At 32.2% G+C, this 12,185-nt stretch overlaps 1 protein-coding gene across 11 annotated transcripts in view; it reads right to left on the reverse strand.

Annotated features, from left to right (window-relative positions):
• Window positions 1–12,185, reverse strand: part of LOC126846921 (uncharacterized) — a 44,481-nt gene that overhangs the window by 18,327 nt on the left and 13,969 nt on the right. For 3 of the 11 annotated variants that reach the window (XM_050586802.1, XM_050586807.1, XM_050586808.1), the window contains exons 1-2: window positions 10,566–10,640; window positions 5,310–5,376 (exon numbers count right to left, since the gene is read on the reverse strand). In XM_050586802.1, the coding sequence (XP_050442759.1) occupies window positions 5,310–5,370 (61 nt within the window). In that variant the 5' untranslated portion in view covers window positions 5,371–5,376; window positions 10,566–10,640. Of the gene's footprint in view, window positions 1–5,215; window positions 5,246–5,309; window positions 5,377–10,565; window positions 10,675–12,185 lie in introns of those variants that run through there. The other 8 variants (XM_050586814.1, XM_050586816.1, XM_050586801.1 and 5 more) reach the window with 4 other exon arrangements.

Genomic DNA, 12,185 nt, shown 5'->3' on the forward strand with positions numbered 1-12,185 from the left:
TAGTGTGCTTTGAGTTAACAGTAAAAATGTTGCGAAAAAATTAAGATATCATTTTTTTATGTCAGTTAAAGTATGTATTATATATATAATATAATAAGATATATTAATATATATATATAGATTAAACTATTACAATTGTCAATTCGATATAATATTTACTTGATTTTATAGTATCGAATAAAATCTCTAGATCGTCTCCAGTCAGATATCTTCTCGTTTGTCCAAGTGTAATGAGGTTAGAGATAGGTGGATCAACTGCAAAAAATAACAAATAACCGTCTAGACGACAAAATATTATACCTATAAAGCGACGGTGTATCGCTGGTGAATTTGCATAGAGTTATATCAATGCTGCAATTTTTTATATTTTTATATAATGTGTTTTATGAGCTTTCTTTTTATGTTTTTTAATGGTTATAATAACTACCTTCTAGTGGACTACCCTCGGAGCTCGTTGCAGAATTATCTATAAAAAACAAATAGCATGAGTTCAGCTATAAAAAAAAAACTCCGAATAACAAAATCGGCTTAAATAATATTAAAAAATGATCGCCATAATTTAATGATAAATGTTGACACATTCTTAAAAAGTAGAACAGCAACGGATAACAGCAAGAAAATAATGTCGATTTTTAGTATAATTTACTATCTCATATTAGACGGCATATGCAGAGTGGGCATTTTTTATTCGAATAACGGTTAATAACAATGTCATCCGAATAAAAACATTAGTTTGATAAAAAATCTAAATAATGAGGGTGTATGTAAGACCTGATTAACGGTAAAAACTCATAAAGCTAGAACGGTTGTTTAGTCAAACATTTTTCAAGAAACAAGAAAAATTTTCAAAATATTTTCGAATAAATTACTGGCAATATTATTTGAATAAATAAAACATAGTAAAATATTCATTTATTTTTAGTACTTTTATCTTTATTTTATTTTTGTATGAAGTTATATACTATATACTTAAATAACATTTATCTATAACTGAGTTTATGTAGACTTATTATTAAAAATAATAATAATTAAGCATTGGAATAATTATTTTTCAAACAATTATCAAACTTTTAATAAAAAAAAAATATAACTTCAAGACTTTGAGCTCAAATCAAACTTTTATAGTTTTTTAGAAATAAATAACTATTATTTTTGAAATTGGTTATTTACAAATTATTATACTTACCTACATGATATAGGGCGGCGGTTATTTCATTTTGCAAATCAGTTTCGTTATCTAAGTATTCTAAATTTTATTAAAAAAAGTCATTCATTTTAATGGACATATTTTTTAAGAAAGAAATTATTATTTGATTAGTAAATTTATTCAGTACAGTGGGGTGTTGCAAGGTTATAGGTAAAAATTAATTAGAGTGAATTAAGACTGAAAGTGATGATATTACTAAAAAATAAACGTTAATAATACTACCGAACAAGATTTAATCATACAAGTACCGGATACTTTATATTTTAAAACAGTTTTTTTTTTCTTTCACAACCTAATACATAATACCTATTATTTTTTGACAATCAGTGTAAACAGACTATGCCTGTAAATGCTATTTTCATGAACACTTCGATTACAACCTGTAGATATATAGGTAAAAAACAACTAATATGATTATAACCATAAGCAAAACTGTTTATTAAAAAAAAAACACATTACATTTAAAAATTTAGGAGGAAAGTGCGGTTTGGAATAATTATTTTAATAGAATAACAATAGTGCTGTATAATTTGTAATGAATTAATTCTAAAATTCCTGGTCTAAACTATAATAACTGAGAAGCAATTTTGAATATTTTTTTCTATTAATGATTTAAACTTTTTATTAACGACTACTTATGCAGACATCTATCATACTAAACTCCACTCAACATCGTTACGTATAGTAGTTAGCTCACAAACTACACGACCCGTTGATTCAATGGTTTCCCTCAATGCATATTTTATTACATATCTATCTGGCCAAATTATACTTTTATTCAATCCTTTTAAACGACACATCATGTGTTTATTTTTGTAATCTTCATGCGTTCGATCTAAAATAATATAAAAAAGATTTATTTAAAAATTTGCCAAACTTAACTTTCTAGTTGTTACATTTATTTAATGTGCAAAACACAACTACAGACATAATTAGTACACACATACTCTCAGTCAAAAAGTTTTTAAAATGCAGATAAAATGGAAATACACCCAATAATATTATTCATCAAAATTGTATAAAATAAACTTAAAAAAAGTGAACCCTGGTTTGTTTCATAGTTAAATTTATTAAAAACAAAGCCTCTTATTTTCAACGGAAACCTGAGATTTTCTTGAACATAATGTTCAAGAAAATTAAAGAACAAGAACTAAATTAAACAAATAAACCGAATGTAATTCGGTTTAAAGTAGTGTGCTTTGAGTTAACAGTAAAAATGTTGCGAAAAAATTAAGATATTATTTTTTTATGTCAGTTAAAGTATGTATATATATATATAATAAGATATATATATATTAGATTAAACTATTACAATTGTCAATTCGATATAATATTTACTTGATTCTATAGTATCGAATAAAATGTCTAGAACGTCTGAAGTCAGATCTCTTCTCGTTTGTCCAAGTGTAATGAGGTTAGAGTTAGGTGGAACAACTGCAAAAAATAACAAATAACCGTCTAGACGACAAAATATTATACCTATAAAGCGACGGTGTATCGCTGGTAAATTTGCATAGAGTTATATCAATGCTGCAATTTTTTTATATACTGTGTTTTCTGAGCTTTCTTTTTATATTTTTTAATGATTATAATAACTACCTGTTAGTGGATTACTCTCGGAGCTCGTTGCAGAATTATCTATAAAATACAAATAGCATGAGTTCAGCTATAAAAAAAAAAACTCCGAATAATAAAATCAGCATAAATAATATTAAAAAATGATCGCCATAATTTAATGATAAATGTTGACACATTCTTAAAAAGTAGAACACCAACGGATAACAGCAAGAAAATAATGTCGATTTTTAATATAATTTACTATCTGATATTAGACGGCATACGCAGAGTGGGCATTTTTTATTCGAATAACGGTTAATAAAAATACTATTTTGATAAGAAATCTAAATAATGAGGGTGTATGTAAGACCTGATTGACGGTAAAAACTCATAAAGCTAGAACAGTTGTTTAGTCAAACATTTTTCAAGAAACAAGAAAAACTTTCAAAATATTTTCGAATAAATTACTGGCAATATTATTTGAATAAATAACACATAGTAAAATATTCATTTATTTTTAGTACTTTTATCTTTATTTTATTTTTGTATGAAGTTATATACTATATACCTATATAACATTTATCTACAACTGAGTTTATGTAGACTTATTATTAAAAATAATAATAATTAAGCATTGGAATAATTATTTTTCAAACAATTATTAAAACTTTTAATAAAAAAATAATATAACTTTAAGATATTGAGCTCAAATCAAACTTTTATCGTTTTTTAGAAATAAATAACTATTATTTTTGAAATTGGTTGTTTACAAATTATTATACTTACCTACATGTGTTAGGGCGGCGGTTATTTCATTTTGCAAATCAGTTTCGATATCTAAGTATCCTAAATTTTATTAAAAAAGTCATTAATTTTAATGTACATATTTTTTAAGAAAGAAATTATTATTTGATCAGTAAATTTATATAAATTATGCACATATGGACTATGTAAAGTACTATAAATGTTAAAGAGTAACTATATAAGAGTAATAATTACTCAGCAGTTCGTTTTCAATATTTGCCTTTTCTGAAATTAAAACGAATACATTTTGTATTTAATATTAAAGAACTCTGTGCAAATACGTGCATACATTTTAAGAAATATTATTATTACCCGGTACAACAAACATGATAACTAGTTCTTCTAAAATGTACATAAAATAAATGAATTAGTTACAGGATAGCAAAAAATCAATTTCAACTATCATTCAATAACATAACAACTATGATGTAAATTACTCGAATAGTACGTTATTCATTGTCTTTACATGTTAATCTGAGCCCACAAGCTAATGCCCCACGAAATTATGAACAGTGATACCAACTTAATTCGGTTAAAAAAAATTAGATATTCGTTGTTGCCGCTTAAGCGACGATGCATCACTGATAAATTTGCGCACAAGTAAATCTATGTTGAAGTTTGTATATCACTTTTAATAAACTGTTTTCTAAGCTTTATTAATTTTGTAATTCTACAAATATGGGAAGAAGAAACGCTTCCAGAGATTTGGAATGAAACACTTATCTGCCCAATATTCAAAAATGGAGACCGAGGAAAAGTAAAAAACTACAGGGGGATAACTCTATTAAATACAGGGTACAAGGTCCTATCATTAATAATATTAAAAAGATTAGAGAGATATGCTGAAGAGGCCGTAGGAGAATACCAAAGTGGATTCAGGAATGGAAGATCAACCACAGACCATATATTTGTAGTGAGACAACTAATGGAAAAGCACTTTGAATACGCAAAGGACCTGCATATGGTGTTCGTGGACTATAAACAGGCTTATGATAGCGTAGACAGGGAAAGGCTATGGGAGGCGCTCAGGGCATTTGACATCCCTATGAAAATTATCAAAATGGTAAAACAATGCAACAGTAATCTATGTTGAAGTTTGTATATCACTTTCAAAAAACTGTTTTCTAAGCTTCATTAATTTTGTGTTATATAATAATAGTTATCGACAATACCCATCGATTGATTTTCACGAACAATTTTTCTAAGTACTTGGGGAAACACATCTGTAACAAATTAAATTGATTGAGACATAAAACAAAGTACACCATGTTTTAATTGTTGACCATTTAACATTTTTCACTCTAGATAAGCTAAATATTATCAATTTCTATAGCTAAGCGTGCTCTAAGTAAATTACAGAAAATGCCACATAAAGTATTTACAAAGTGATTAAAACACTGAGACTATACATTTTGTGCACTCTTCGTCTGAACAGAATTTAGAAGCTATAATTATTAATTTATAAATCATCTGATTTTCAGGAAAACTTGACAAAACAATAAACATTACGTGGCAGTATATTAATTTAAAATACATCTTACCTCCTGCACTCGCGATTATTATGTCTGTAATAAATTATTTAAAATAAGTATATATAAATATTAAAACATTTAGTTAAAATTTGTATGATAAAAAAAAATTACTGACTTGTGCTATAGACCTTTTGCTCATAGGACACTGTAGGAAAGTTAGTCATTAAATTTTAATTACCTCGTGTGAAAATAAGTTGAATAAAACTTACTTGGGCGACCTGCTAAAACACTAGCAAAGACCAGTGGTAGCAAAACACAAACACGTTTCATTTTTATCTGCAAAAAAATTATAAACAAAAACACTTCTTTTTTAGACATTTATATTAGTTGTTAATTAATTATATAGGCTCTGATGCGGAACTAAGAAGGATTTTGTTACAAAATTATAACATGTTCTGTGGATTGGAAAACTCAACATGTCAATCGGATAAGTTTTTCTTGAATCAACCCGTTACAAAGATTCTATTTTGTTATCTCATATCATGTATATCTAATGATTGTGTATAATAGGTTAGAGTTAGTTAGTCGGTTGGTGGCCTGCAACGGAGACAGTTGGGGTTGACCTGTTCTATGTTCGTGTAATTATTATTTTGTCCAAATAAAAGTATTCAAATCTTTTCGTTGTGCGTTACTTAACATAAATTCAGAAGTGGGATAAAGTAATCTGTGCGTCGAAAACGACTGACGACTTCGTAGCGTGTACGGTAAGCCGACGTGGCGTGTACGACGCGTAGTTTGCAGATTTTTTTTGTTTTATACGATCGCAACAGCTTTAGTTGTTGATTTGTAGTATTTGGAGTTCGGGTCGCGGCCGTTGAAAAACGAAATCCGAAGTTAAACGACCGTTTTGCCGAGAATCGAGGACATTGTCACGTGGATTTGAAACAAAGCGTTAGTAGTTAGTACGATTTGGCGCGACGTTTGGTGACCACTCAGTAACCGTGGTTATCAACAACGATTAGTACGGTAAGCGACCGACGTCGTTATCAGCTTTCTGTTCTTTTCTACAACGCGATAACCGATCAGACGATCCGAAAACTATTTAAAGTTCCGAAGAAAAGGTACGCGCACTCGAAAATGTATCGCGGTCGAGTGATGGTGAATCGAAAACGGTAAACGAATATCGTATAGATAAAACAGTAAGGTTATTCGATGGATGCGAATCGACATATGATGCGATGGACTGGCTACAGACAGTTGAAGGTACCGCTGAGCTAAATGAGTGGCCATTCAAGTTCCGATTTCAGTTTGTACGCGCACATGTGACTGGAGCCGCAAAGAGTTGGTTCACAGCCAGAGATTTTAAAGACTGGATCGATTTCGTTTCGCAGTTCAAAACCACCTTTATCAGAGAAGTTCGAATGTCCGACAGATGGGATGCTTTGACAAACAGACATCAAGGTCGCGATGAACACATCATGGTATACTTTCAAGACAAAGTGCGTTTGTGTCGGGAACTGGGACTGAAGTTCGAAGAGACACGTGATTATGTGTTACAGGGCATTTATACAAAAGAGTTAGCCATGTATGCTTTAAGTAAAGTCCATAACAACGAAGATAGTCTGTTGGCGGACTTATTGGAGTGGGCGAGGATGAACGCTCTCCGTTCTAGTAATGCGAAACTAGTAAGAAACCGTAAGGAACATGCTGCTCCGTCGGTTGGTTATCAGTCGGATAATTTATCAAGCGAAGATAAAAGTCCGGGGCTGGTATCCATGAACATTCAAGAGACGGAGGGGAGTGAGCCCGTAACTTGCCGGCCTTATAAAACTACAACCGCGGATCGAGAGGCAATCGCCGAGATAATAAGTGAATGGAAACGACATGGACTGGTAGTAGACACGGATTCTCCTTACGCAAGTCCAGTTGTTCTAGTCAAACAAAAAGACAAAAATAGACTATGCGTAGACTATCGCCGATTAAATAAACAAGTAAAGAGGAATAATTTTCCGTTGCCTGACTTGATGAAACAGGTAGAGGCACTGGCGTCAGAGAACATGTTTGCGCAATTAGACTTGGCCACTGGGTACTTGCAAATTCCATTAAGCGAGTCAGCTCAAGAGAAAACCGCTTTTATCACTCCGGATGACACTGGACAATTCGCTAGAGTTGCGTTTGGTCTGGCTGGTGCGCCGGGTGAGTTTACGAGACTCATGCACAAGGTGTTGGGAAAACTACGGAACAAAATAGTGAAGCACTACCTGGACGATTGGGTCATAGACGCCGAAGATTGGACCAATATGTTGGGAAAACTTAAATTAGTCCTGGAAAAGTTAAGAGAAGCTAATTTAACATTAGAGCCGTCCAAGTGTTCGTTTGGGGCGAAGCAAATTGAATTTCTTGGTTTTGTAGTCGGTGAAGGGATGCCAGTTCTTTAGGTTTAGGGGCTATGTTATTACAGAGTGGAGATGGAGTCCGTCCTCTACAACTTGTCTAATGCATCAGTAAGAGACTTACAGAACCAGAGTCCAAGTATCATTCCAGTAAGTTGGACTTGATGTGTCTTGTCTGGGCAGTGAATAAGTGGAGACATTTCTTGATAGGTAAGAAGTTTATGATTATTACTGACTGCCAAGCATTAGTTTACTTGAAGACCCACCGAGATACACATCCACAAATTCAACGTTGGCATGATCTGTTGCTGGAGTATGACTTTGATATCAAACATCGTGCCGGAACTAAGATGACACATGTCGACGCCTTATCTAGAGCTCCAGTTGATGGACATGAGGAAGAAACGTTGGATGAGGTGTTATCTGGACGTCTGGATGTTTGTGTATCGTTAGAACAACAGGAACGAATACTTATGGTTCAAGTGACAGATGAAGAGATACAAAAACTGATTGACATATTAAAGAAACCGGAAGATGAACGTTCGAAAGCAGAGAGAGGTGAAGTAAGACACTTTATGCTACAAGGACAGCTGCTTTATCGAAATCATCAAGGGAAGTTGCTGTTTGTTATGCCGAGAAGCATGCGGAAGAGTGTTGTAGTTGCTTCGCATGACCTTAATGGACATCTGTCAGTGGACAAAACAGTGAGCAATATACTGCAAGACTATTGGTTCGTGGGGTTGCGGAGGTATGTAAAACAGCACATCTACATGTGTATGGAGTGCCTAATGTCCAAAAAGCCAAGGGGGCGACGCCCAGGGCTATTACATCCGATTCCAGTTGCGCATAGACCGTTTGAAGTGGTAAACATGGATCATGTCGGGCCATTTGTGAGGACAGCCAGAGGAGAAAGATACATATTAGTAATGGTAGATAATCTGACCAAATATGTCTGTCTTTATGCTGCCAGGGACACTAGTACGGAAGATGTGTTGATTCACATGAGTGATTTCGTACAGAAGTATGGGCTGTCGAGAAGGCTCATCACTGACAGAGGAACCTGCTTTACATCACATGCTTTTCATGAAATTGTGAGAAGATGGGCATTTATCATGTGTTAAATTCTACTCGAAGACCTCAAGCAAACGGACAGGTAGAGCGGATTAACAGCGTTGTGTTGTCTATGTTGATTACACAGATAGAGGAGCATGCGGATTGGGCCCAACTTTTAGGAGAAGTACAACGACAGATAAATAACAGTGAGAGTAAAGTCAGTTGTCGTACTCCGTTCTAACTGCTTCATGGCTATCGTCCTAGATTTTTTTTGGGACCGCTACGTGAGCTGTCGACTTCGTCTGAAGAGTGGACTTGTCCTGCTGAATTGTGAGAGGAAGCTAAGACCGCAGTTGAAAAGTCTCAGGAAAAAACCAAGAAGGCGTTTAATGCTCATCTTCACAATCACATACACTACAAGGTAGGAGAGATAGTTGTGATGACCAGGGTCCCTACTGCTACAGGAGAATCGACCAAATTACAAGACCGTTACCGAGGCCCATTAGTAGTTGTGGAAGTTTTGCCGGGAGATGTTTATCGTGTAGAACAATTATCCCAAGAAAAGAACAGGCACTATATAACAACTGCACATGTGTCTCAACTAAAATCTTGGAAGGTGATAGCTGAAGACCAAGAAATGTCGGACGGAAATGACATAACCACGGTAGGAGATTCAACACCTAAGAAAGTCGATTTTCAAAGACCAGCTGAAGAACAGGAGATGCCAGACGAAATTAAAACGGTCACGGAAGAAGACTTGACACCCAAGGGAATCAGTTCACAGAGGCCAGTGAGGACGAAGAGGAAACCAGCGAAGTTTTCCGATTATGTGTCTTTCTAAAGAAAACTCACAAGAGAAAAAAAAAAGAGAAAAAAATTGTTTTTTAAATTTTGCTTGTATAAAATGTAATTGTTATTAATTGTTCTGGATTAGTTATTAATTTGTAAGACTTAAAAGTTATCTGTTTTTTTTTGTAATTGTTATGGGGACATAACAAAATAGCAGGAAGGCCGAGTGTTATCTCATATTATGTATATCTAATGATTGTGTATAATAGGTTAGAGTTAGTTAGTCGGTTGGTGGCCTGCAACGGAGACAGTTGGGGTTGACCTGTTCTATGTTCGTGTAATTATTATTTTGTTCAAATAAAAGTATTCAAATCTTTTCGTTGTGCGTTACTTAACATAAATAGTTAACAATTTTGACACTTATATCCATAACAATATAGATAAATTGATTACAGTGTCACATGTTGTTTTTTTTATAATTTTAGTAAATCGAAGATTAGGCCTCTTCTATAAAACAAAATCAAATTAAATCATTTACTATACAAATAAACTGTTTCACATCATCACTGTCAATGAGTTCTTATTCATTTTGACAGTAGTAATACATCTGTTATCTACAGACTGTATGTAAAAGTACACAATATAATGTGTACATATATCTGTAACAATATGGTATTATCAAACAAGCAAATTCAAATGTTCAAAAACACAAATAAAAAAACACATCATTGGAAAAACAATACCGCAGCACTGCGTCAAAGCTAAAATACAATTATGCATGATATTACTTAGCCCCTAAATAATTGAAATCACAACTGCTATGGTTTTACTTAACGATATTTTACATGAAGTTTATAAAGGGTTTTTAATTGAATGCGCACTGTATCTAATCAAAGAAGATTTCATAGAAATCTGGAATTATTTTAATTATTTTAAATAATGATACTTACAGAGCGGTAATAAACTTGAAAATTTAAAATGTATACATTTGATGGGCTTTTAGTTTTAAAATAAATATCTGCTTTTTTACTAACATATTGCGTTATGTTAATTTAAGTTGAAAAATATGCATATTTTTTTGGTTGTTTTTCCTGATTTTGTATGTTATATTTATGGATATTGGGCCAAATGAGGCACATTTTAGGTTCGATTTTGATCTATAGACATGCTACACGAATAGAATGGTAAATAGTTTCTGTAATATAGTCTTAAATAATATTAGCTAAGCGGTTAAAAATTTATTGCAAAACCAAGCACCAAAACTTAGTAAAAAATGTATTAAATACTTACTAGTAACTTTTGAAGTTATGGTAAAACTCTTGTGAACACCTATGTTACAGCAACCGTTTAAAAGTGATTTTCTTGCGATTTGTTAACTAACAAAATTGTAAAATCTAACGAAGTTTTGCAGTATGCAAATATATTGTACGATGTTTACTTGTTTATATAAGTGTGAAACATATTTTATATCCTGAACGTAAATTAAAATTAAATTTATTAAAAACAAAGCCTCTTATTTTCAATGGTAACCGGAGTTTTGCCTTATGTTCAAGAAAATTAAAGAACAAGAACTAAATTAAACAATTAAACCGAATTACATTGCCTGTGAATAAAGTAGTGTGCTTTGAGTTAACAATAAAAGTATAATAGCAAGAGATGTATCCATAATGTTATTATTTAATGAACTGTTAATACATAAATACATTAATACTGATTAGTACATAATATTTTCTATCAATATTATATTGAAACTTTAGACGCGAAAGCAATTTTGGGCAATTTTTCAAAAAAGTAACATATGGCCACAATAGGCCAGAGCAATTCTTCCACCATTAGATAGGTATTTTAATTCTCTATCAGACTATGTATCAGGTTTTCAGCGCATTTTTGCGCAAAAGTAGAATTTTTTTAATTAGTCATTCTTTTACTCGAATTTTTTAAGAAAATCGAGCCAATTTGTTCGTCCGTTTACTGTAATTTATTTCTCTCTAATTTAGCTTTGATGCGGAGCTGAAGAGTTATTGTTCTCACAATGTGTTTTTTTTTTTTTATCTGGACCCACGATATTCTCAACCGATTTCTCCGTGTAGCAACTCTATAGATCAGTGATCGTACCTGAAAGGTACTTTATTTGACCGAAAAATTAAAAATTTAACCCTTCCCCTTCAAAATCGAGAAAACCACCCAAAAATGTACACTCTTTTAAATTTAAAATTACTTATGGGGAATATCAGTCAGTGGTAATACAGGTCAATGGCATATCTCTTAAAATATGATAGCTAAAATTTAGATGAGCACATAATTTAAAAACTGTTGTTACCAAAACCTTATATCAGATGTATCAAAATGATAAACAACTTTTTTCATACCAAAAAATAATAATCAATTTTTATATCACTTTTGTTGTAATATTTTTCCACATTAAAACTCATCTCAAATTAAGCTTTTCTAATTGTTTACGTTATTGACTGTTCCTAATATATCACAAACTGGCAAGGATTGCAATTATTTTCTTATAATATACCTAAATATTACAGCTTTTAATTAAATACATTTATGAAAAAATAGTCTGATAGGGGCAATACCAGTGAAAACTGATGGGGTAATTAACGGTCTAACATAACTTATGTAATAACCTTACCTAACTAATAATTCCTTTAAACATACAATGTCTTTAAACAATATTATTGTACAATATGTATGTACTGATATATTGGTTTCCGACTGGATTATTAAAGCCTAAACTGAGAAAAAAGATATTTTACGTCCTGTGCGACCTCGATGCCATTTTCGTGATCAGCGTGAAATTTCTGATAAGATAGGATAAGTTTCAAATTTGTTCAACCTAGATCGGCCATCTGTCCCACTGTGCGTCCCCACACTGTATATTTAGTGTACAGCATTATGGAA

Source organism: Adelges cooleyi, unplaced genomic scaffold, assembly GCF_023614345.1.
Source record: "Adelges cooleyi isolate 19-005CV unplaced genomic scaffold, UGA_ACOO_1.1 ACOO_flye_CR_arks_rails_tigmint_CR_PRNA_9, whole genome shotgun sequence".
Taxonomy (NCBI): domain Eukaryota; kingdom Metazoa; phylum Arthropoda; class Insecta; order Hemiptera; family Adelgidae; genus Adelges; species Adelges cooleyi.